The sequence below is a fragment of the Ceratosolen solmsi genome, unplaced genomic scaffold (genome assembly GCF_000503995.2).
Source record: "Ceratosolen solmsi marchali unplaced genomic scaffold, CerSol_1.0 scaffold7, whole genome shotgun sequence".
Lineage (NCBI taxonomy): Eukaryota > Metazoa > Arthropoda > Insecta > Hymenoptera > Agaonidae > Ceratosolen > Ceratosolen solmsi.
In genome coordinates this window covers 6043540-6071466 of record NW_011948413.1, presented here as the reverse complement: position 1 = coordinate 6071466, position 27927 = coordinate 6043540, and the positions used below count along the sequence as shown (strand labels likewise).

General features: G+C 37.0%; 1 protein-coding gene across 1 annotated transcript in view; it reads left to right on the top strand.

Annotated features, from left to right (window-relative positions):
• Positions 1 to 27927, top strand: part of LOC105367405 (disintegrin and metalloproteinase domain-containing protein 10) — a 167824-nt gene that overhangs the window by 132872 nt on the left and 7025 nt on the right. The window contains exons 8-14 of the mRNA XM_011506102.1: positions 1324 to 1464; positions 7531 to 7655; positions 13055 to 13183; positions 13906 to 14074; positions 18896 to 19065; positions 20560 to 20727; positions 21390 to 21517. Coding sequence (XP_011504404.1) covers positions 1324 to 1464; positions 7531 to 7655; positions 13055 to 13183; positions 13906 to 14074; positions 18896 to 19065; positions 20560 to 20727; positions 21390 to 21517 — 1030 coding nt within the window. The remainder of the gene's footprint in view (positions 1 to 1323; positions 1465 to 7530; positions 7656 to 13054; positions 13184 to 13905; positions 14075 to 18895; positions 19066 to 20559; positions 20728 to 21389; positions 21518 to 27927) is intronic.

Below are 27927 nucleotides of genomic sequence, written 5' to 3'. Positions count from 1 at the left end.
CGAATGAATGAAAGAGAGTGAGAGAGAGAGTGAGAGAGAGAGAGAGAGTGATATAAACACCGTTTGAGTAAAGAGGGGCGAGGGGATGAAAAGTAAGAAGAAGGGAAACAAATCGGAATTGGTAGGTGAGTATGTGTGCAATTGGCCAGTGGGCAGCAGTGTCGACTAACTAGTTTATCTCTTAAGTCCTTTGGTTTCGACCCTCGAATACCGTCACCAATGCTTTCGAGTACGTAGCTTCTACTTCCCCGATCTACAAACTCTTCCTTGTTTTATATCTATCTATCCATCTGGCTGTCTGTCTGCTTGTCCATCTAGCTAGCTGTGTCTGTCTGTCGATTTGAACAGCGTCGGTAGCGGTATGTCTTCGGGCGAAAAAATAGCAGAGGGTTGGAAAGTTTCCTCGCTCCGAGCGCTGACGGATCAGAGCTTTTCAAAAGTTTTTAAGTGCCACGAGCTATATATATATATATATATAACCACGGGAGGGAAAGGTGAAAGAAAGAGCGGGATAATGGGGCTCAGAAATTATTAGTTCAATATTAGACCATATTGTAAACGTAAATAATTAGTAAATAACTAAATTAATTATGTATATTTATATGTCCATATATTTTTATGTTATTTAATGTATACATTATTACATATATATATATATATATATATATATATATATATATTTGCATAAATGTTGAATAAGGATTGTTCGCCTAATCTTTGTATAAAATTCATTAGTATTTTTATTCGGTTTTTCATTTGACAAGCACAGTCACTAATTTTTTCATTAATGCCCATTAGTGTCTTATTTTATAATTTAAAAATACAATATAGCTGATATTTAAATTTTAATTTGACTCTTGTTTTACTTTAATTTTCTTAGATTTGCATGAAAAACATGATGAGAAAGCAAAAAATTCTAATTGCTTCAAAAAACTTTTTCCCTTCGATAATTTAACGTTTGGCTTGACATAATTGCAATTAAACATTTTATTTCTGTTTACTTTCATTCATTTTCATCTTAATTCAATATGTATTCTCTTTAATATTAACGATTAATCGTACATCAAGATCCAATTATTTCTAGATATTTTGCATATGTAACATGTTTATCACACTTTACCCTACCAATACACAATTATATTAATACACATTTTTAATTTGTTTTTAATAAATATCCTCCTAATTAACTGCTTTCGTGGCGACTGAATAATAATAATAATAATAATAATAATTATTATTACTATTATTATTATTATTATTATTATTATTATTATTATTATTATTGGCTATGGTAAAATATTCTTACCTCACTTTATGATTCAGATTTTAATCAAGATGGACGAGCGGATAATATCAGTTTTATGATAAAGCGGGTGAAAGTACACAGTGGGGATGCTCTCAGAGATCCGAACTACCGCTTTCCTGGCAACTATGGTGTCGAAAAATACCTGGAGCTTTTTTCCGGTAAGTATATACCTGACGACGCTTATGGAACGACGCGCGAGAATTTGTCCTTCGCCTACAATTCAAATAGTTGAAATAGGTGCGCACGCGCTCTTCTGCAAATGCCGAGTAATTTTATGCTCTTTATACCACCGAGGAGCCAAAGCCCAACTTGCATACTTAATAATTACCTACACAGACTTGGAAATTACTATCGTGCGATTTATTATATATATATATATAATGCAATATTGCAATTCACTAATTAGCATTAGCAAATAAATAATTTAATTGTTAACAATATAAGAATAAAAGCTTTATGGTATTATAATTAGTGAAGAGCACGTTGATATGTTCCTACAAATAATTCTAATGGCTCTGTAGATTTTATTTTGAAATTGTCATAAAAGCACCTCGGATATTCCTTATAATTTACTGTAATTATGTTGAATAATATATAATATTAATTAATGCAAAATATATCAATTTTACGTTAGTAACTCGTTAAGAGAAAAATTCGTTGCCTAAAAAGCTATTGATGATCACTGTACATAATATATATTTCTTTTCAGAGATCATGTAAAATTAACTAAAAATTAAGAATGAAATTTCAAATTATTAATTTTCAGTGCAACTAGTGTAATTACAACGATAATTTTATTAAGCTCCTTCCACCATATATCATTTCAATTAAATGACAAAAACAGTTTTAACAACGTCTAATAATTGTAATGTTTTAATCCAAAATTTATTCGAAACATAATAGTATTATTTTCCATTTTTGTACAGCCATTGTCTATAAATGCAATTTTATACTAAATTTGTTTAATGATCACTTTGAAGTATCAAGAGTTGCTTGCATAGTCATTTCTAATATATGCCACGATTATTCATTAAATATAAAAACTATCTGAGTGCAACTTTATATCAGTAAATTAAATATTAATGATAACAAATTATTCTTTAATTACGATATACAAATTTTATATTTTTTTCAATTTTACATGAAAATTAAATTTTAAACCTAAAAAGAAGTATTGACTATCTCAATCATGTACAGTGTATACAAATTTTATACCTCTTCTACATATCTACATTATGCATGCTGAAACTATTATATTTAAAATGATTATAGTTAAAAAAAAAATACAAGTGTTTATGCTATTTAAAAACTGTTGAACATCTAAAACTTTCGAATAAGTAAAAAATGTTTAAAAATTTTTGACACTAACAATACGTATAAACATAGTTTATTATAATCCTTATTTGCATTATTTTTATATTCTTTGCTCTACAATTTCAAACGTACGAGGTTTTGTGTAAATATATTATCGATTCTGTGAAAAACTGACCATAGACCAATAAAAACGATTAAAAGAGTGGGGCGGAGGAGGGAGGGAGAGAGAGAGAGAGAGAAGAACAAAATCGAGTAATTCTCCATTTCGTTGTTTATATATCCCAGACTGCCGGTCTGTTTATTACATCCTTTCTACCTGTGTCTCTTTCCTTTTCTACAGCTGAGTTAGGGAAACTCGATTTTAGAACCATGAAGGAAAACCACACTGGCACGTCGGAGAGAATGAGGGAGAAAGGTGAGAAAGAGGAAAAGAGGGGGGGGGGAGAGATGGCCAGCATAGAGTTTAGTTGCAGCCTAAGGGCCAAGAACTTCACTTGTGTTGCGAACGTGATAGGAATTCCTACAGCCATGATTTCTACGTGCGTGTGTATGTGTGCTACTGTAGAATTCGAGAAACAACAGAAAGAAAGAAGCTACAGAGAATCAAGAGTATGATTTTAAAAGATGCTTCTTTAAGCGTATATATGTGTACGCGTATTTGCACTTATAAGAAAAGTAAAAAAGTGCTATAGGTTACTTTGTATCAATCAGATTAAAGCTTTAAGTTATGATAAATGTTTCTTCGAATTGATTGTCTAATAATTAAAGAAACTATAGTTTAAAATTTATTTAATGTGTTGTTTTTTCTTTTCATCAGTTATAATTGATAATTAAAATTTCATATGAATATACTAATTTACATTAGTAAAATCAAATTTTAATTCTATCATGCCTATTGATTTAAATTCATTACTACTGATTTTCAAATTTAGTAATGTTGAATTAGCTGAATAATAATCAAAGTTTATCATTGATATCATAAAACAAAAATGAGAAGCACAGGTGCTGTCTTCGTAAAGTTTCTAAATCGAACTTAAATTTTCTTCAATTTTTATGCCCGTTAACTTGGTTGATTTACTTTAAATTTATGAAATAATATGTAATTTTGTAATAAATTTTGATTTGAAAATTGCTATTCGGATGATAGATTGCGGCATCCATTGTAGATTTAAAATATTGCCAGCGAAACGGCCAATACCGTTCTTTTTGACATTTTTAACGTACCCCCTTGAAAAAATTAAGGTACCACGTTATTTTCACGTTCTGATTGGTTTTCAACGACCCTAAGCTCTCGCGCGATGATTTATTTTATTGGAGTTCATAAAGCTCGTAGGATTGTGCAATCATCCCTTCTTACTCACTTTTTAAGCTTTCTTGCACCCATTTACCACAGCCTTCTCGGCCTTTCTCCTCTTCATATTCCTTAGTTATACGCTCTGGGAAGACATATTGAGACACGTATGTGTAAAACAGTAGGAAAGCTTTTGCTGTCAAGGATCACCATTAAGGACTTGCTTAATTTTAGAAACATGCTTCACTTTACAATTTCTTCGTTTAACCGTAAAATCCCATTACTTACATTCATCTACAATCGGCCATACATAATTTTAATATACGCTATTATTACAACGTTTTTATAATTCAAAAAGAATTTATAATTAAAAAAGCATAGGTTATTTTTTGCATGAAATAGTGTCGAGTAGTGAAAGAGCCAATGATGCGTAATATGGTAAATAGAGTTTGCATAATGGACGTACGACATGGTTGGAAAATAGTATTACGCATCAATACTATTGATATAGTATCGAGCCAAGTGACCGAGTCGATTCGAGTCTTATCCAGTGCGTGCAATATGGAAACTAAATCGATTGCCAAATTCAGCATAAAGTACTTATTAGTATCTCACTTTGCTCGTTCTATTTACTTAAAGCGAAGTATTCAACGAGATATAGAGTCTCGATAGTATCCGCGACAATGATATTCGCTCGATAGATTCACTCGATACGGATGAATGTAATAGTGAAGTTGTAATGGCATTCGATAAATGTGCGATCTCGCCGTTGCCATGTCCGTGTACTTTTGTCCACGATACGTATAACGACAACACCTACATTATGGAACCTATTCAAAAGATCTAATATCGTTAATACTCGACACCATTCCTTTCAAATTGCTAACGCTTGCACCGAATAATACTTAGTGCAAGAAGACCAATTTGCTCAGTAATCGGTATATTGATTACGCACCAGAATGAAAGGTATAACGAGTCTCGCGTATGTAGGTTAGTCAAAGTCATTTTGAAGTTCGAGAAAAAGACAGAATGAGTGAGAGAGTGGCATACAGATGGAAGGAGAAGAAAGGCCTAGAAACGCCTTCGTGGTTGAATCCCCCAACGGTAAACATTTCTCATTATTGATGGCTGACCAGCCGAACGGTGGTGCTGGCAATAGCCATCGTTTACAAAACTTTGAAATGGAATAACTTGCCCCTCGGTATCTCCTCGATACGGAGTAGGAGCGAGTAAATAGTAGCCAGCTCTGATATTTCCCAAGGGCGATTTATTTTTTCCTCCTCTTCGTGCCCATTTTCTTGAAATAAAAGAATAAGTTACCGAATAGCGACGAGGAGAAGGAGGAGGATGAGGAACAGGAGGTGGTGGTGGTGGTGGTGGTGGTAGTCGCGGTGGAGCAGGAGAAAACGACGAATAATAAGAAGAAAAAAGAAATAAAGATGGAGAAGGGGGAGAAGAAGGTGGAGGTCGTGAAGAGAGAAGCAGAAGAACAAGAAGTAAAAGAAGTAGAAAAAAGTGAAGGGGGTAGAAGGTGAAGGGGAGAAAACGAGACTAAAGACTCTCGAGTACTTTTACTACGGCTTATCGATTTAAGCGTCATACGACTGTCCTTTGACACCGGTCGCGCACTCCTCTAGTAAGCGAGGTCGGCTTATTTTGCGCTGAGCTGCTTATTATTGTGGACATTTGAATATTTCGATCTCTCGCGTGCGCGGCACTGCTGATACGACAGTTTTCGGAGACTGGATTGCAAAGTCAGTGCGACAGAAAGCGAATGAGAGAGTGAGAATGAGCGCGTCGAGCACTCGAAGCGAGAAAAAGAAACGAGATTATTCCAGTCGCGCCATACTAAATATCGGGTTAGCGGACCGCTGAGATCGCGATAATGGGATTTTACGACTTGAGGATGAAAGGAAAAGTATAAGAAAAAAAAAAATAGGAAAGAGAGTCATTGCAGCTCGAGTAGGGCTAACTAGTTGGAAAAACGAGCGCGGATATTCCATGAGCGAAGGCATTCATTTTCCCGAAGGTGGACTGCTACAATATACAGCCAATTAGGCATACGACTTTGGACGGTGGAACTTTGAATAGTGATCCCCGTCTCTTATAGACAGGGAGAGAAGTCTCATAATCGACACGAGACTGTATTCTCCTCTCGTGTATTCTCGACTCGCTCTTCTTGACTGTAACGAACCTCGTGGTTATTGCCATTTGTATTTGTTAACAAACGACGCTGCCCAAGGGTACTTAAAAACAACACACACACACACACACACACACACACACACACACACACACACACACTAGAGGAGAGGTGGATCACGGGGGACGATCTGAATATTTGGCAATTTCTATGCCCAGTTGCCAATCTATAAAGATTACAATAGCACTGCGAATATTCCAAATAAAAGTGAATTATAAAAATTATTTCTATGTAGTACTGCTGCCTTATGAGAAAAGTTGAAGAAAAATGCATCGATAAAATTCCCAAAAGGTATTTCAAATATGGCATTTATATGTGAAAGTTAAAAACTTGTTCGATCATTGTAATTCTCTGGTACTTGGTCGAACGTACTCGAACTTTAGGAGCTAAAACTCATTCCATACGACCTCAATACCATCAAATTCGTTGGAATACAAATTTACGTAAAATATTTTCCTGAAATAAAGTATCTCTTATCTAAATCCAAATTTTTCGTGCTCGCTCCTTACTATTCGAATTACCTATTCGAAAAGTCCTCGTCTTTCATCTCCTCTCCCCTCCCCACTCCCGTTCCACCTCGACTCTCTTGGCGTAAGCAAAAATTGTAAGTAAGAAGTAAATATAATTAATTGGAATTATAATCGAGTAAGCGTATTCGTTTTCAGTTAAATACTTTATTCCACGGTAGAATGGAAAATTGAATTAACAAATGTATTTTCCGTTCTGAAATGTGTAGCGTTGTTGACGCAACGTTCGTTGCGAGCTCCAAAGCAAACATTTTTAATCTTGTGACCGCGTTATTATGCTCGCAATTGTGCTCTCAGCAATTGCTGCGTTATTAAATCGAGATTTATCTTAAAATTTTAGAATTTTCAAATGTTTAAAAACATTTGTACAAAAATCAAGGAAAATACATGCCTTTATACGTGTTTTTAGAAAGGATCGCGTAAATGGTTGAAAATTAATTTTACAGCTTATTCGATTGCGTCATTTGTCAAGATCGAGTACAATATTCTTCAATTAACGAAAGAACAGATTCTAGACATGAGTGTATAAAAACACAAAGAGGTATAATTGCGAATTAAAGTGCGTACACTTAAGCGTAAAAACCATTTAACGATAATACTAATGAAGATAATATAAACGAACTCGATTAAACTCTCCTTGTCGTCCGTTCAACCAATCCGATGTTTCCATAGCTGGTCGTCCTCTCAGCTGAAATATTATCTAATTCAGGGTAACGTACGAGTTATTAAAATAGAATTAAACAATGTGAAATAAATCCGAAGCGCAATAACAAATGAATAGCTCTGCCTTCTTAATGTTTCGATAAAAGCTGATGAAATGAGATGAAATTTTAATGCAACGGCGGATCGATAAATCGATATGACATTATTCCTAGTCTTTGTTTTACAGAGGAAGACTACGACGCATTCTGTCTGGCTTACATGTTTACGTACCGAGACTTCGAAATGGGTACTCTGGGACTGGCCTGGACCGGAGATCTCAAAAATGCTGGCGGTGTCTGCGAAAAGAATGGGGTAAGCCACCACAATCTCCCGCTTATATTCTTCCACGCGGTTTCCCTTTTCTTATTTCAACCCGCTCCCCCCCCCCCCCCCTCTCTCTCTCTTTCTCTCTCCCTCTCTCTCCCTCTCTCTCCCTGTGCCGAACTCTCGACTTCTTGAGCCACGGGTGCACATACCTGCGCGTATCCGATTTAAATTGAACGAATGTATTTGTATTGATGGGAGAAATTTGTAAACCTGCATTTGAAATCTCATCGAAGCCTTGATGTCTCTCTCTCTCTCTCTCTCTCTCTCTCTCTCTCTCTGCGTTTCTCTTAATTTAATTAATATTACAGAATGCCGCATGTTCCCTTCGCCCGTTATTCAAATCCGCTTGTTCGCGACTCTACAATTAAGTTTCTTTACGTCGTTAATATTCTGCCTGAAATTGTAAAATCATCGGTCTACGTAATTTTGACGATGAGAGGAAATTTACCACAACTATTTGCCAAATTACCCTAATATAGACAGTTACTGAATTTATGATGTTAAGGCGCTTTCGAAACCTCACCTTTGCAGTTGCTCTATAATCTCATCGACAATAACCTAAACTATAACTATAACGACAAGTGGATAATCTTTGTCCTTATATCCCCGATCAATGATTATTACCGATTAGCAATTTGTCGCTGCGCATCGCTAAAATACAAAATCGCAATCTATAAATCACTTTGCTCGTAAGCCTGATCTACGCTCCTTAAATATACCCTGCACAAGGCGCTGAGCTGAGCTTGAGAGAAAGCAAAAGAAAAACCGAAAGGCATTATCGACACCCTCGCTCTTTCGCTCTTGCCGCGATCTCCGCGAAGAAAGTTGAAATACAACTTTCGACTTTCGTGCCCAATTTATCATGGCGCGAATGCCAACCCAAAGTCCTCGACTACAGAAAGCTCTAAATACTTGCGATAGATTTATATGCAGCGGTGTATCTATACAAGACGGAACGACATTTGATCGTCTTCGTGGCGTCTTCCATATCAAATGTCGGATCGGCTGCGCTTGTGACACATGGCATTGTCAATATGTGTCAAGAAAGAAAAGAGAAAAGGAGACTCGTCCTTTCGACATTGTCGTAGAATCGGCTGCGTGGAGTCGCCTTCGTCACCTTGCATCCACGATATTAAAATTAAAAGACGAAAGGGAGAAAAAAAAATTATTCCTCGTTGCCAAGTATCGATAATAGTCACTTAATTGGCAAACCCGCCAACTCACACTTTCCGCGCATTACCGCGAGGCATGCATGTGTGCATGCATTTCTACTCCAATCGTCAGTCGCCATTGATCGTATGCATTATTTATGGATCATGCGGCGAATGACATACTACGATCTTAGGCATTGATAAATCAATCCAATCTAATGCGTTTCAGCTCCCAATCTGCCTCCAGTGTCATTTATTTTTATAGTAACATTTTCCTTGACATTTCCAAAATCATTCTGCCTCTGGCAACTATGCGTATCGACATCATAGTCGACGTCGACACGCGGAAACTGGGTTAAACGAGTCAGTAGGACCCGTACAATGCACCAGGATGCCGCGTCAGTGTGTAAGAGTCAGCACTGCAACGTGCACGAGCACGCCTCTGATAAATTGTAGGCATCCGTTCTCCGGTATCATCGATTCTTTCCGTCTCCTTGCATTTATCTCCCTGCGATTTCTCAACTATTTAGATACAAATTCAATTTATTCCCCACTCAATCCCACCCCCTTCCCCCGTCCAAAATACCGCAAGCTAGTGCCGCTACGCGCTCACCCCACCTCCATCCCCATCCCCTTTATATGCCCGGTCATATCTGTTTCATCTATTTTTATTTTCGAATTTTACCGATATGCCTCTCGGCTTCTCTGACCTAAATATAAAATTCGGAGGTAAAATAAAGGAAAATGTTGCGCGCTAGTTAAACGACAGAAATATTTGAAGAACCATACTTACCTTATCGTATTGGTATGCGTTAAGACTTTAGGCGCTTTACAACCATCAAATAAGCCCTTATTCATTAAAATCACGCTAAATATAAAAAAAGACTACATTGATCAACGCTCCGAACGCGATGAACATTCAACTCATCTTGATAATGAATGATACATGATGAAATAAATTGAATATAAAGGGAATATAAAGAGATGAGCTTGTTTGAGAAATTGTACAAACGTAATGGTGATCCATAATTTTATATAAGTGTATTTAACTCATTTTTCCCATTGACGTTCCTCGTTATCTTCCCTTGAAACTCTTTCCGATGTTTGAAAAATTTGAAAAATAAAGCAATATCGATTTTAAAAATCGACGGTTAAATTTCCCTCGTGTCCCTCTGAATGTTCATAAATAGCGGGCATAAAATTGAACGATTCGCTTATAATTTACTCTATTGTGTGGAAAAATTTATTATTAGACTGCGTCGATTCTTTCATTTTCACCTCCCGTACTTTAAACGTAATTCGCTCAATTTTCCCACGGAGTGAACGACTCGACGAGATTTCCAGTTTCCTACTCTCTAATTTTTAACGAATTCTGATTCTGCTTTCCGAGTAGAATTCACACAAACCCTTGGGGCTATCCTTTTTTAGTTGCAACTCAAGCAAATTCTATCCAATTTTCCCTTGTACATCGCAAAATGAGACTTCGTTTTATCGAAAAATTAACAAACTTTTCTTGTGGCCAAAAGATACTCTACGTCCACATTATCGATGCACTCCAATGTAATTCTAAATGCATAATGGTGTATCGTGCCCTTAACCTTTGTGCCAGACCAGTTTGGCAATGAAAATAGCGTAAGGTCGATGCTGTTTCACATCTACTTTATGTGTTTAAACTGATAATCGTTATTTTAGCCAATACCACCACCGATGATCTTCACATTCATCCGATCATTAAATATATAAGTAAATTCGACAAGCTCAAATGCCATTGGATCGAGTATCAGCGCGCTTAAGAGGAATGATTGTGTAGGGTGGAGCGAGAGGGTGATGAGGACGCGGGGAGGGTTGGAGCTAGCAGATCGAAAGTGAGTGAGAAGATGTATCCAGCAGCAAAAAGTCAGAGCCGAGGAGTCAAGAACGAATAAAAAGGTGCAGCACCGCGTTCAATCGAAATTCTGGCGAGGGGGGGGGGCGATAGAATGTTGAAATCCAATTGAAAGTGCTGTATATATACATGCATATATAGATATAGATATAGATATATATATATATATATATATATATATATATAAAGAGAAAAGGTAAGGTAAGGAACGGTGAGAAAAGGCCGAGAAAGCGAGGGGATGGAGAATGGAAGAAATGTGGAGAAGAAGAATCGGGACGTGGATCTAGAGTCGCCCTAGAAAGCATTAAAGCGAACGAGGTTCAGTCACTTCGCTAATAATTACCGCGGTCGAAAGTATTAGCAAAGCCGTTATAAAACAGCATGGCGACGGTCTGTATGCCAGTCAACCACCGTCCCACACTTTTTTTCCCATTGGGCTTGCGTTCGGATTGACAACTGCCAGTCCATGAATTAACGGGGAATAGGCGTAAAGTGCTGAAGCAGCTACTACTGCGAAAGTGGGCTTAGGATTCGCCAATCGGATGTGCTTGTCGAAGAGGACAACGTGAATCGCGCGCGCCCATAATTAATCCCTTTCGCATACTACTCCTGTCTCGTTCGCTCGCTCACTTTCGAGCGCGAGCTCCTTCTACCGGCCCATTATCAGTCTCTTGGCGCCAAATGTGGGTCAGAGGATGCATATGAATGCATCGTATCCGAGAGCTGGAGGATTCATTAATCTCCGCTAATTATAGTTAAGAATTTTAAATACTATCCATGTAGGCTTGACTTTCTTTTTAGAGCATTGATTGTAGTGTCGCTAGCACTATTTGCGATTATCCCTTTTTGTTCTGTATGTGTAAGTGTCGATCTGCCGAATGAATAATGAATAATGAACACTGAGCACTACTCGTCCTCCTATACTCATTAAAATTTAGCATCTTTTAATTGCAAACTTATAAAAATGAATATTCAACTGAATTGAATGCTCCGTCTTTATTGGGAAAGTAAAACATGCATTATTGGCCGGCCCTCGGGTAATTTTTATCGAAAGTCAATGTTTATGATAATACTACGAAATTATATATACACTTTGTAGGCCTACGCGTGCGTGTCTATGTTGAATATGAATTTTAATATTTTTTACCGCTGTCTCGTAAAAAAAAAAAAAAAAAAAAAAAAAAAAAAAAAAAACGACAAATTCGATTACATTACTTCTTATTATTTATTAAACTCTTTTCATTAAAGCTTATAAATTTGTCTGTCTATTTAACTATTTATCTCCTAAGAGAAAGAAACTCGCGATTTATTCTGCTTTTAATTTTATATTTTATCTTCAACTTTATGATTCTTCGCGGACTACTAATTTAAACAGTACCGTATTATTAGTGAAATTCAAATCCAATTTCAGTCGAATGAGGATCGAATGAGGATTTCAAAACAAATTCAAGATATAATCGTTATTAACCAGTAGATAAATACTTCAAGCTTGGACAGTTAACATATTTACAATTTTCCATGATAATATATTGGAACAAATAATGTATTTACGTAAATTTAAAAACAAAAAAAAAAACAAAAAAAACGTACTGCAATCATTTCGCTTAGCCAAAGTCAAGTATTATTTATAAATTCGTAATAAACGGGCTGCGTCATAAATTAAATATTACCCTCATATGTAAAATTTTACAAATTCAAGTTAAAAGCTTCGCCGTTCATTGTTTGATCGGCGAATTTTTTAATTTTAAATTTAAAATTTTTTTTTTACGTACCTCTACAAATATTACTACGAAAAATCTGAATACATTAGGTGTTAAAACAAAAACAAAAACAAAACAAAAAAAAAAAACAAAAAAAAAATTCAATGAATACATAAAAAGCAGACAATGCTATAGCCCCCTTCATTTTTTCGCATTTACGAAATCGCGCAATGACAAAAGTTAGTTTAAAACAATATAGAGTTAACGGCGAAACTGTCTACACATAACGACGCCACTCCCCCACCGCATTAAACTCGTAAAATACGCGCAGCCGTCCGCTATCGTGTTTATTACATCAAGATGTTGTGCTATATACATTCACATGTTCCAAGCTCTCTCTCTCGTATACTTTTATGGAGCTCGTAAGAATGCCTCGCCACCATAAAGCTTTATACTCCACGCAATCCCAAAAGCATCCGTGCACGGCGAAGCGTCACTTTTTAATCCTGCTGCATTCCAAGGAAATCAATCGCTCGTAAGAGCTCTCGCGATAAACCTTATCGTCAGGCAGACAGAGCGCCGCGGGAGGTCAGTTGGTGGCCGCATACAAACATTAATCTAATGTCGCACCTTTTATTCTGATTCCAGCACTACCGAGGCAGCATGAAATCGCTAAATACCGGCATTGTAACTTTATTGAACTACGGCAAACACGTGCCACCCGCAGTGTCCCACGTGACGCTGGCCCACGAGATTGGCCACAATTTTGGCTCTCCGGTAAGGATACGCACCTCTTCACCCCACCCCCTCACTATATACGTTCATGCATGCACATATGCATACATATATATATATATATATCACTCGTATATTATCATCACCCTTGGATACTCTTGACTCACCCTCACCCTGCCTCCGGTTCCGCGCCTCTTTCTCTCTCTCTCTCTCTCTCTCTCTCTCTCTCTCTCTCTCCCTCTCTCTTACTACTCTTACGATAAAAGGATTGCTGACCATTGCGAATACCCTCGACAGCCTGAACGCACGTTACGGGGATCGCGAAATTTGCCATCAGTTGCAATCAGTTGAGCTTGCGAAATTGAAGGAATATTATGGTTTAGCGACGGAATAGTGACAATAACGCTAGTCTGTTAAAGGCAATTTAGCCATCCCGCGAGCGAAATACATCCGATTGATATTTTTGTCATACAACGAGAGCATAAAAAAATCACGACTGGAGCTCAGCGTGGCTGTCGAGGAACGGCGATGGAGAGAGAGAGAGAGAGAGAGAGAGAGAGAGAGAGAGAGAGGAAGAACAATAAAGCAATAGCAAAGGAGAGATAGAGCGGGAGCGTGATGAGTCGAGAACGGCGGGAAGGGGGATGACGATAAGAGGGTGGTAGATTGGTGAATGTAAGCGGTTAACAAGACTGAGATATGAAGGATATTAAACGACGGCACGTTTGCCCCCTCCCTCTACCCGCGCCTCTATCGGCCTCTAGCACGATCCAGAGCAGTGCACGCCCGGTGGAGAGGATGGGAATTTCATAATGTTCGCCCGCGCAACCAGCGGCGACAAGCGCAACAACAATCGCTTCAGTCCGTGCAGTCTCAACGCCATTAACCCGGTGCTCAACACCAAGGCTCGCTCGTCCAAAGGCTGCTTCACCGGTGAGTATAACATTGCCCTCGTAGGGATCGCCACCGCCCATATCGCTCATGCAGCATTCATCGTCTTCGTGGAACTGTCGTGCCTAAGTGAAACGAGCGCCAAATCGTGGATGCGCCTCCTGTTTTTTTTGTACGCGACGGGCACTAAGCTTACCTCGTCAATTCGTCGATTTGCGCGAGTTTTGTAATTTAATCGTAATGGCCGACAATTTGTTTAACCTAGCCAGGCACGATACCTATGAATTGTCGCAAAATATTATTTTTCAAATATATTAGTTATTCGTTCCGCGTACGTGCCTAGATCCATATTGTGAATTCAATTTTGAAAATTCAATGTTTAAGATAAATTCATCGGGACGTCAATATAATTTGCAAACACTACCTGACAATTCCATGCTTACTTGTAGGAAATTCGAAACCTAATTAATTGTAATTAACTTTTTGAGACGCCATGCTATCTGCTCAAATTTTTTTTCGTTTTCTTTCTTTTTTCTTTTTTTTTTTAATTCTATTACTTGACATATAGACAATTAATTAATTGCATGACGATAAATGCCAAGACAAGTCGATAAATATTCATAATTGGCAAGAGCAGTGATCCATGAATATGTGTATGTACAAATAATCGCGCCGCTAATTATGCGTAACATTATCTTCGTTATTGTGACCGAGAAAACTTTAGAAAGAAGCCGATTCACCTCCCCTATAATGGCACTCTAATATTATTCCAAATTCCCGTGACACGTGACACGAGCCTTTTTATTTTAACGAAATGCCTTCGTTTGTATTGTTTTTTTTTTTGTTTTTTTTTTTTTTTTTTGTTTGAATTGGCTTTTTTCATACGTGGAGAAACAGTGTCCGTGAAATCAATTAAGGCGCGAATTAGAAAACTCGCCTTTTCCATTATTTACCGAGTCAATGGCGTGTACCTTAAGGACATTCGTAACGGCAAAACCCTCCACGAGGGTGCGTACGGGAGGGATCGAGGTCACGCACGGAAACGGAACCCGACCGCGGCATTTCGCCATCACGGGTATTAGGATGAGGTCGTGCGTTTGCCTTCCCACTCGCTACCAACAGTTTCCAAGGAGATGTGTCTGTGGTCTCCTCGGCCTAATGCGGCCAGCGACAATGCATTCGGAGTGCGGGGGACACGCGAGGGAAGACAGTGTAGGAGCCGAAATTGAGAAAGAAAGAAGATCGTGCTTTCGCGCTCCTTTCTTATTCGCTCATATTTTTCCGAGTTTGCCTCGGTTTATGGATCGGTGGCTGCGTGTTTCTTATGCGGCGTATAAACGCTGACGGCGTTTATGCAAATGGGACGTTCGTTGGATTCGTGGGCGTTCGCGGCGCAATGAAAATTCGTGAGGGATCGATGATGTTGCGTGAAAGAGGCGAGGGCAAAAATAAACTTGAACGAAGCGTCTGTATAAATCAAATTATCGAGAATGAGCAACCATTTACGGAACAGAAGGGAAAGTCATTTTGTCGGGAGGGGAGGTTTTTATAAAGATGCTTATAAAAGGTATTTGTATTTGTCGAATGGTCCGAGTCGTTGATAGCGATAATTGTGAAAAAATAACAAAATTGACTCGATCTTACGAGCTTATTAAATCGGGGCTTTTCACTTTCGCAGTGGCAAGTAATTTTGCGAAATTGCTCGTAAAAAATTCGTGTCAACTCGGGGAAGTACATTTTAAGCATTACGGCAGATACAACGACTCTTGAACTGCAAAAAAAAATTGACATTGTTGTAGGTGTGCAATGCTCTTTTCACGAACAGCTAATGGAAATAAATACGTTAATACTTATAGACACAGTACTACTTAGGGCATACGTTAAAACATGAAAATCGCATAATATTATAAAAAGTACTTGCATACCTTGAATATACTATAAATTTTCAGTGCGTGGTGATTTATGCTGGATACGTGAAATTTCTACTCGAGATTCTAAATAATAACCGAAATAACTTTGATACGCTATTTCCTAAATTTCAAACATAGATACATATACATACATATGTATATATATATATATATATATATACATATTGTCTATATAAAGTATGAGAGTAGCACGAATATTCTTATCGAAATGAAAGTCTATTAGATTTAGACGATACAGCTTTTCTCAAAGATTATTTAAAGTATCGTTTAACACGAGTGAATCGGTAAATCGTAACGCGTAATCGATAGATTTATAGAAAATTTAATTCAAACGACGCTTATGAAGTATTATTAATAATGCAATTGAAGACGGATTTACAATTTTTATTCGTACGATAATTGTGAAAACTCTGAATTACGATCAATTAAAGTACGCTCAAATATCGGCAAATGCCTCAAACTACATCATTACGAACCTTTGAAAATACTCCAATAATATATCATATTAAGCCGAAGCTCCAGCTCGATATTAGAAGGAAAGAATATCATATATTTTATATAATATGGTATAGACAAGTAAAGAAAACTATACAAAATAATATACAGAAAATTCTGTGTAACTTGGGTAGTTTGTCTTGCTGGTAGGTGATGCCATTTCATTTAGAGGAAAGAAAGCCGTTTAATACAGCGTTCGGGCAATTGGCGAAAATAATTCATACTTTTTCGAAACAGATTTACCCGTCTTTGTGCAATAATGGCCAGTTGTCATTTTCAATGCGATGCCGTAGTCTGACATACGAGTCGGGCTCCGTAAAAATCAAGGTTATATTTAGGCTATCAAATACTCTCTTTGGAGTATAACGGAAGTTATACATTGGCTGCTGATTTCTCATTTTGATGATTCGTAATTTTTTACGTCATTCCATCGACCCCAGAGACGATCGCGCTGTGCCTCGATAGGATATCTTAAGGACCATCGGTATAACTATACCAATCCAAGCAATGTACAAAACTGAGGACCGACTACTGTCGTCCGGTGATTCGTCGATAGATGAGAGGGGAGTGACCTTGAATCGAGTCACAGCTCCAATAAGATAGAGGAGAGCAAGCATTTTGTGGAGAGCCGAGTAAGGTGGTTTCGTAAAGACACGCTTAAACGAAACTTCACGGGTTCCACGACAACTTTCCAGAGCCTGTCAAAGTGAATAAAGGAAGGATAAAGGGTCAAAGCCACAGTCACTCGATTCCACCATTAGTGAGATCTCACTCGATCTCTAAACCTGAGCATTCGCTCCTTCCAACGAGGTTGTGGTACGTCACTCGTCACCAGCCCTGTAAATGTCTATACATAATCCCCAATACCAAATCACCATCGTCTTCGATACTCCACTTGCGGTTCGATTCTCCTAGTGCGTAACTCTGTGGACGCCAGTTGCCTGCGGAGCCGCTCCGTGGCCAACAGTTGCTTCGCCTACATAAATTACCTTTACATTTTTATAATCTATCGATAGCTCTTCGTTTTTCACGAACTTCCTAACTAGATAATGGGACGGGGGAGGGGTTTGGCACTAGTCGAAATATCAGCAAAATTATCTAAAAAAATATTGTAGGGTCCAATTAGGCTTTTCGTACACTACGGTGTTCTTTTATCCACTAGAGTGTCCTCATTTAAATCAACCTCAAATGACAAATTACATTACACGGAAAAAAAGTAATCAATATTTAATTGGCTTGATGCACAAGCAGTATGACAATTTATCCAGTTTTCGCACTATTCAGGAAGGATATTCATTTCGACAAAGCCAACGTTGATGTGAAATTAATAGTAGGAAAATAATAACAAAATTCATTCGATATTTTGAATAGCACAGTCGTGGCACTCGTACGATACTTCATAAATAATTACGATTCCAATTATTTAGAGTAAAATAAAATATATTAACTTGAAGCGTCGAATAATCTCACTGGGAAAACTCGATGTTTCCGGCAATTGTGCACTTAATGCTCAGAGTTCACAGGTTGCTTATATATAAAGATACAACCGCGGTCCATTTACTTGATTCAGATATATATATATATATATATATATATATATATATTATTTTTTTTATTTAATATGACGTAAAGAACCATAACACGATTTAGGATGAAAGAAAGAAAGCTTGGCGTTTATTTATACGCAATAATTAGGAAGGATCTTTGAGCTCTAATGAAACTAAAGGAAAATAACCATAAATGCTTAAACTATTTATTCCCGATTTTTCTCATAATTACTAATTAAAATTATACATGTAATCGATAAGCTAAATAGAAATATGGTGATTCGGTATTTTATCAAGGTTTCTCGACGAATGTCTTCACAAAATTTAACTCGAAGAATAATTTAACTTATAAAGAATGGAAAATATTAATGAAATTTAGCGGAGAGTTCATAAAAATAATACAGATATCTGCGATGAGTGTTGGTGTGATTATATAAAATACATACGATCGTGAATGCTAAAAGCGCGGATGAATTGTCAGGATGTGAAGAATATTACAGCAATCAATTTTATTTAGCCACATTGAATGCATAAAAGATATAATATCCTGAAACGCAAAACAACTGAACGGGCTAATATCGAAGGTATGACGGCTAAATAATTTTAAAAAATGCCAGTGTAATTGGCTATATGAAGAGTCGATCGACAAATTGTACGAGCGGTGTGCATAGTACGTGAGTGGATAGCCGATTAATAGAGTCAAGTCGATTTGAAGTTCGAGAGTCGTCGTGGTCGTCGTCGTCGTCGTCGTCGTCGTCGTCGTCGTCGTTGTAGTCGTTGTCTGGGTAGCAACGAGCGCCTCTCGTGCAATATGTCAAAAAGCCCAGCGTGTATGGGTCGCCGGGTTCGCCATAAGTTTTGGCCCTAAATGCTGTTTGCCTTGTTCGCAGAGCCCCAGGCCTCGCTTTGCGGCAACGGCGTCGTCGAGGAGGGCGAGGAGTGCGACTGCGGCTGGGAAGAGGACTGCAGGGACTCCTGCTGCTTCCCACAGCGACGCTACCCACCCGCCGAGGAAGTGCCATGCACCCTTACACCCGGCTCGGTGTGCAGTCCCAGTCAGGTGAGTAAAATTTGTCTAGCGCGGCGGGATTTTTCCTTTGACAGGGTCGAATGGCGAGGGATTCGTGGGCGGGAGAGGGGGACGAGGGAGGAGGGCGGGAGGGTAACGAGTTGCGTTGGTCGTCGAGGTGAACGTCGCCGGGCTCGACTTATTCGAATTGTCCGATTGGCCATGAACCTTCAATAATGACGGCACTTTCATCGCCTGTCAGCGGATGTTCGGCCGAATGAAAAGTAAGGATAATAAAGCCGAGGGGATCGCCATCTTTACTTTTTTTGCGAAAAAGAGCCTTTATTAACATTCAACGCGTAGGGTAGACATATAGGGAGATAAAATTTTATATCTAAACAGTTAAAGTGCTGCTTGGCGGTCTTTATAAAAGTGAAAATAAATAGTCCTTTGTGCTTTCGAATGTGCTAAAAATTTACCGCTTTCGGATTAATGTTTTGATAAAAGCGCAGTTACGTTTTAATATTTATTAAGTAACTATTAACTTTCGTTTAGAGAACTTTCGAGCTTTTGTAAAAGAACAAAAACTATGCTAATGTAAAGTCAAATAATTTATTTAAATGGCCATTAATATTGACATTTCACTTTACCACTTAAATAAGAGAAAAGTTACATTATTTGTCAAAGCTAATGTTGGTTAAAAAATAAAAAATAAAAAAAAAAAAAAAAAAAAATAGGAAAGAAAATAAATATGATATTCTATTAAATAATTAAATAAATTGAATAATACAATTGGAGGTGGAGTCATAACTTTATAATTCAACATAATATCAGGAAGATAATATCAATATTTTAACGATATGCATTAAAATTTGAATAAATCATATTATTTGACTGTTACATTATGAATATCCATTAAAAAATAATCAAATTTTATTTACATAATTGACCGACTATATATATGTATATAACTTGAAATACATTTATATGAAATTCATTGTAATGACGCTAGCAGTGAAATTATTTCATATGTCTTATTCCACTTGAACTCTCAAAATATTTCTACGATTTCCGTTATTATTGAGTATAGGAGTAATATCAGGAAGCTGTAAACTTATATAATCTTAGAAACTTGAAAGCGCATAATGATAAATCAGAAAAAAAATATCGAAGCAACGTGCGCTTTAATATATAATTTAACTTTACATTCGGCTATAGTAAAGAGCCTAGTATAGCGAGAATTTGAAAAGAGGAAAAATGAAGAAGGAGAAAAAGAAAAAAGTCAGCTGCTTGCTCGAAGGGCGATGCTTGAATAATCGTTGAGCGCCCGTTCGAAAGGAGACTAAAACATTCGGCTTCCGTCGAATAATTATTTGAGATCTCCCTCGCGACGTTGGATGCCGTCTGCGAATGCATCCTATGCGAGAGAGCGAGAGGGGTAGAGAGTGGGAGAGGCACAGTGAGAGAGAGAGAGAGAGAGAGAGAGAGAGAGAGAGAGAGAGAGAGAGAGCGTTCAATGATCGCTCCGTTTTGTTTTATTTGCAGGGTCCGTGTTGCACGTCCGACTGCAGATTGAGATTCGGCGACAAATGTCGGGACGACAACGGCTGTCGCGATGCGAGTTTTTGCGATGGTCGGGCGCCCTATTGTCCACCCTCCATTAACAAGCCTAACAAAACCATCTGCAATCAAGAGCTCGTTTGCTTCATGGGGGTAAGTATTTCCGTGCTTGGATCCCGTACTCCCCCTTATCCACCCATCATCTCCTTACCTCCTCATAATCTGTATTCACCAGCTCTCTCCCCCCCCCCTCCCATCATCCTTGGCTCACGATAATAATAGTCGAAAGTCGGCTTAACAAATCGTGCGCCCATATATTCGTGACTCTATTGCTTTATATGTCTTATTAGCTTCAATGACTACTTTCGATTTTTATCAAAATTGCCGTGATCGCGCTACCTCGAGAATGTAAAGAACCCAAACAAACTTACAAACTTAAACGGTAAAGTCCACGGAATAAAGAAATATTTGATTAGCCCTGGAAATGCGGTATCCGGCATCTTGTTCGTAACAGAACTCTGTTAATAATTAATCATAAACGAAGCCCCTGTTTCGAGCGATTTGAAATGTTTATTGCAACAGAGCACGGAGTAAGTTCCCGAATCTTCACGTTTTGCCAAATCGTGGAAGCGCGGGTCCCAGAGCAAAACGTTTCCTTCGCCTCCCGTAAAATACCCGAGCCAAGCGCGCACTCCACTATCCACCCGCGTAATTCGTTGACTCGGGCGGGCACGTGAAATTCGAAGCTGACGGCTAATAATAAGTAAAGCGATTGTTTATGAAAAGCTTTAATGCGGCGTTTATCCGTCCCTCAGGAGTGCACGGGTAGCATTTGCCTCGCCTACGGACTCGAGTCTTGCCAATGCATCCCAGGAGCCGAAGATCCGCCCATCAAGGCCTGCGAGCTATGCTGCCGCTTACCGGGGGAGAATCAGCCGTGCCTGTAAGTTAATTACGCCGAGCTCAAAAACTTCATTATCTTCGTTATTTCCGGGGCCTCGAACTATGCGTTTACCGAGGCGGACGCGGATACCGCCCCAGTCATCGGCGGATTATAAAAATCGTATCTCGCCACTACTTCCTTTTCAGATGCAGCATCCACGAAATGCTCGAGATTAACTTTACGCTCTTTGCGTTGACATTATCAGTTGATTTTATCACGATAAGCTTCAGAGAAGTATTATCGATCTTTCTCGATCATTTGCCATTTTAGGATAATTTAAAAATACGTAAAGTTATCAAATGCCTCAATTAATTTCTCAGCTTTTATTCGGATGTGTGGGCGAAAGTGATAGATAGTGAGCGATATATAGCCTTGTACAATGAACGAGATGCTCGACAATGTCGTTTAATGGCAAAGCCCGATGTGCATGAAAAATTTCAGCTGGTTCGCGTTCGTTTGGAAATGTCGTTTTACTCCAACTTTATAAATATTTTTTACAAAATTCCATTATAACCGCCCAGGCATTTGCAAAAATTGTATTGGCAAATGTCTTGCTTATCGCGTTGTACGGAATTTCTCTTCGCTCCTCGTTTAGTGACTCTAAGCACTCTCTTAATTTCAGTGCTCTCTTGAAGAGTCGCTTGCCTCGAATAAAATCAAATCCCAAATTACGCGTGTTACATCGATAAATTAGCCACACACGGTGGATTTCAATTGTATACGCGAGCGGTAATTCATATATCCTCGAGAAAAAAAGAAGAAGAAAAAACATCAAATATCAGCCATGTGATAAGCAGCATTGATATTGAGGGGTGGGAGGAGGGGGAGGGGGAGGAGGAGGAGACAAAATTTAACGCAAAGGCGAGGAAAAACCGGAAGAACAACGCTACGCGCGTCACTACGAGCTCCCTGTAGTACAATAAAGTAGATTAAGAAACCGCTCATGAAATTGCATATAGAGAAACTATAGAGAAACTAGCTAAAAAGAGATAAGGGAACTTATGTCAATTTAATCGAATTGTCCAGAGACTAATACGGCGGATGCGTTTGCTCGACCTCTCCTCGAGCGCTCGGTCGGTGCATTTCGTCGTAACTTGATTACAGGGAGGGGAACTAGAATCTACAGAGAAAGAGAAAGACCGAGAGAGATGGCGAGCGAATGAGAAGTAGGGAGGGGGAGAGAGAGGGAGAGGGATAAATATGCGTCTAGGTGCGCGGGCGGGTAGGTACGTACATAACATCAGTTGAAGTCAGCATATTAATGACCATAATGGTTGAAATATTAGGAAATAAATATTTTGAAAACACATAAAGCTCGTGTGTTAGTAATTATTACATCTCGAGACGGCACTTTAAATATAATAAACAATTAAAGCAACATTGTCATTATAAATTTTTTGATAATTGAGAATTTATCTTTATTAATCCCGCAGTACAAATTATATTTTAAAATGTGCATCACACGTAAAATCATTGAAAGTATTGCTTAAAAATCTATAAACATATATAATAAAATAATGCCAGTATCTAATTAAATAAAATTGAAAGTTGTAAATGCCTGTGTTTAACTTTATTTTTTTTTTTTTTTTTTTTTTTTTTTTTTTTAAATCAATTTTGATTATTTATTGACCTATTGATAAGAAATCTATAATTTATCAAAAGAAAAAGTAACATCCACCCAATAATAATGACCTACTAATAATAATAACACGGTTTAACCAATTTTTCAATTTTTATAATTCATTTTTTCGCCAATCAAAGAGACTCTAGGAGAAAAAAATTTACAAAAGTGTCTTACATTTTTGAAACAATGATTTATTGTTGTGATTAGTGAACTTTTCGCACAAATAACTTTTATACGCATGTATTATCGAAGCCACGTAAACAAACATTTTTTGAAAACAAATATTAATATTTATTCAATAATTACTTGAAATTTGAAATTTAAAAACAAATTTATAAAACGATAATTTCACGTGTCGTGGTTATGAAATATTTAACAAAATAAAATGAAGAACAATTGGAACGTAATTTTAACATTGAATTTTAATCTCTCTTTCTTCAAATAAAGCAGAATAAACACTCTATATTAATTAATGTATTGTATGCACGTAATCGATAAAGCAAGTTAATTTATTAAAATTATAAAAATAAATCATTGATTATTTTTTTGAATAATAAAAACTAAAATTAAGTAAATGTCGACGTTTTAATTGTAAATGAATAGCCAATTAATTAAGATCTGCAAATTCACCTCTACAAATTAAGTCTACAAGCACTACTTTTTATTAGCATTAATTAACGACAAATAATAATAATATTTAATGTTTAAGTAATTAATAACTATCAGAAATAAATTCTCGTTAGAGGAAAAGTGCAAATTGAAAGTTTTTATTCATTAAAGACGACGATGATCCTATAACTTTTATCATTAAAGAATATATTAAAGTCCTTTGATAGAGATTTGTAATCTGAGTTTCACTTTATTTCATTAGAATTTATAGTGACATTTAAATTTTTATTAATTATCTCTCGTAACGAAGTATTATAAATTGATTTAAACTATGTCCATAATAAATAAATAAATAAATTACAAATATGATGTAAATGTAAGTACGTTAAATTTTTATAAAGACTATCATTATGATAATTTACCTACAACTTCATAAAGTTTGATTGACATTATATCTCCATTGCAGTATAAAATTTCATCGGCTTTGTAGGTTGTTCATTAAAAATAATAATAATAACTTTTTAAAAGGTGCAATACGAGTTTTATGCGAGTGTTCGAAAATGACGTAATTTTCTTGGCTCGAACTGCCAATGCTTCAATATCTTATTTTTGCCGGCCGCGCTGGTCCAATGCCGGAAAGGAGTTAAGTGAAAGGGATGTAGAAAATATAGTACGTTTTCATTTGATATTTTACAATTTATAAAACAATTACATATTGATGTCTTGGAATCTTCTGGAGTCTAATGTGAAGATGCGATTTCTTGGAACGTTTCTTGTGACGGATGTTTCACTACACAAGATGATCCTTGAATCATGGACGGACTGGACTTTGTGCACTCACAGTGATACGGTGACCTTGATCCGATCCTGGGATGAGTAGTTGACGATTATTCGCTCACCAACGAAGGAGATTTAACGTTGACACCTATCGACTGCTGCACAAGAGAGGGTCGATGTATCTTCCTTTTATCAGTGGGTGGGTGGTCACTACTTAACAAAAACTTGGTCACTAGTTTTCACTTGAATATTCACCCCACGCGGACAGCGAAGGAATTAGACTTTGACAATGAGAATATCGAAAAAGTGGCAGTTTTTTCAATTGTGTCGTGTCTCACTCACCCCTCAACGAGACTTAGCTTAGCTGACGGGTGGGGGCGGAGGGGGGTGTTCTTGGTAATGCGTCTTTGCTTGGCCCTGCGCAAGTGGCAACGTGTGGATATGCAAGCGGCAACAATGTATGTCTCGTGACATTGAGGGCATCGGGGACACGAGATGGATTTCTCGTTACAAATAAATTTTTGGAAATGTTTTTTCAACTCGATTGTTTTCGTACATCTTAACTCTCGAAATATTCTCGCGTAAACGGACTCGCCGCGCTCTTGCTAGTAAACGACAAAGGTCGTTTATTCCGCTTGCCGAACCTCCAATGACCGTGGAAGAATTTTTATAAAAATTATGACCCTCGGTATTTTCCCCCAAAATAATTCACGAGAAATTCTCTCAATCTCGAACAGTGAGTAACGTGAAAAGATCAATCGTAAGCGAATGATAGCTTTCGATTACATTAACGAAAGTAACTAAATTTCATAAAATTTTTAAAGACATTACGTAACGACGAAGCATTATTAATGTTTAATTTTTTCATCAATCTAATATTTACGAAATTGGAAATTGACTTTGTAAACCATACGATATTCTACACGAATTACTTTGCCCATCTATTCACATCCACTTACGGATATTACATTTAGAATTATTTCAGACGTTTTTATTGAAAAAAGTATTTATCAGTATCGTAATGATATTACATAAGAATTTTAAAGAAGCGTTTTTTGTTTTTTATGAGCACTAATAATCGAATAATAGCATTTAATAAGTAGAAACTACTTTACTCGATATTACGCAATATCAGTCTCAAGTTTACAAAATCACATATAGATATTTTTTGTTTGAAAAGCTATTTAAAGTAAATACGCGAATAACAGTTTTATAAATTGCGTAGAAAAAAAAATTGATCCATTATACAATAATCATTATATAATAATGATATTACACGTGTGTGATATAATTTAAAATAACCACTACATTAAGTAAAAATACTTATAGATTTTCAATGTAGTCGTAGTTGCTTATAATCGACAAAATGATGTATTATTATATTTTTAATTCGATTCTTTTTTTTCTTCTATGCCGATCGAAATTATTTTAATTGCTAGTGAATAGATGTTTTTTATATCAAACTTTTTAACAACTTTTTTTACAAAATCTCATAATTTATGACTTGTGTCATAGAATGAATTTTAGTTGTTTATAAAAAAACTTTTAAGTTTTTTAGTCGCATTGTAAATCAACAATAGATGCGCAATAATTCACCAATGATTGTTGTATATTCAGTAAACAAATTCTAATTGATAAATTACTTTTATGATTTAATAAATTCGCTGCCTACGATTAATGCTATTGGCTTAATGCTATTGGCAATTCTTTTGTTTCGCTTTCCTCATTACTGGAAAAGCTCGTGTATAAAGATTTTCTCAAATTTCACCCGTTGACATTAAATAATAATAATGTATCGATTATGAAATAAAATGGAAAGAACCGAGTTACTTGAGTTTAGCTCTTCAAGAATTCGAAGCGCAGATACGAATGGTCTTCTTAAGTATCGGTTTCGGTCGCGTTGTATGTTGCTAAAATTCACCGAATGCCTGCTGCTAGAGAATACCTGAGAGAGAGAGAGAGAGAGAGAGAGAGAGAGAGAGAGAGCGCGCGAGAGGGGGGGGGGAGAGAGAAAGAGAGTCGAAATTCATGGTAGTTGAGAAATTTTTTAGAATTCGATGGATTCGGTTAGAGAATTGCAATATATAGTGGAACTAGTGAAGTCGATCGAGCGAGGGAATTGCTCAACTTTTCGCTTCTTCGAAAACTCACCAAGAGTTTTCCTCTTCCTTCTTAATCTAATCTTTCTACTATCCTAATCATGCTTCCATGATCATTTATGTAAAATTTTTTCTTATTTTTAATCGAAACAGTTATAAGGAGTATGCATAGGCCAATATGTGCTAAATCAAAATTACATTATCCGACTAAATTGTATTGCACAGAAGTCAACGATTGTATTAAAGTCTTCGATAGCTCACTCAATTATTTTACTTTTTATAGTAATTATTTTTATGAATATTCGCATATTGTTATTAAAAATTATTGTGAAAAATAAACGCAAACATATATTGTTCGATAAACGTGTTATAGCAAACCGTAGCATCAAACATTGTTTACCCGCGTTGAATAAAAATATGATGCAATAGGTTGTAGTAGTGCGAGCGTTCCCGGAATTTTCTTTTTCTTTTTTCTTCAGCATTGATAACTTTAAATTTATTCATTCGCTTTTCTTTGGTAAGTATTACTTTAAATTCACTAAGCGTTTCGTCTCACAAAAATATATCGAGCTATCTAACGTACAACTATGAATTTGATTCTACTTAAAATGTTACTTGATGAATTATTAATGTTGCTCCCAAGGTATGCGTCCATTGATTTTTAATATTAAACACGATTATAATATAAAACATCGAAGGATCCGATTTGAAAGGGCCTCGCGTGAAATATAATTTTCGGCTATAATATTTAATAATCGAAAGGGAGAAAGAGAGAGTGAGAGAGAGAGAGAGAGAGAGAGAGAGAGAGAATCGCATAACATTATCTCGATTCGCATAATTTGCAATAAATTTGGCTTTCGATTGTCTCTTATTTTACGAATTTAGCCCTTTAAAATATTCTCCTCGAACAAAGGATATGTCCAACCTCCCATCGAAGTAATTTATCCAACTAAACATTCGACTCACTTTATACACTCGTTCCTGCCCCCAGCCCCTCCCCGTCCCACCCAACTACGAAACTTCTCTTTCATTTTATACACCTTCCGCTACCTTCGTAGTCATACAGTCTCTCGCCCGAGCTATCGAATGTCTACTCGGCAAAGTAATTTCGAGGATTGGTCGTCGGTTAGGAGGAAGGCATAGCACGAGCTCTGGAGCTTTTCGACGTTCTTTGAGATATTGAACATCGTCGGAATTGAAGTGGGTGGGGGAGAAGAGAGATAGAGAGAGGTAGACAGAGAGAGAGAGAGAGAGAGAGAGAGAGAGAGAGAGAGACAGAGAGAGAGAGAGAGAGAGAGAGA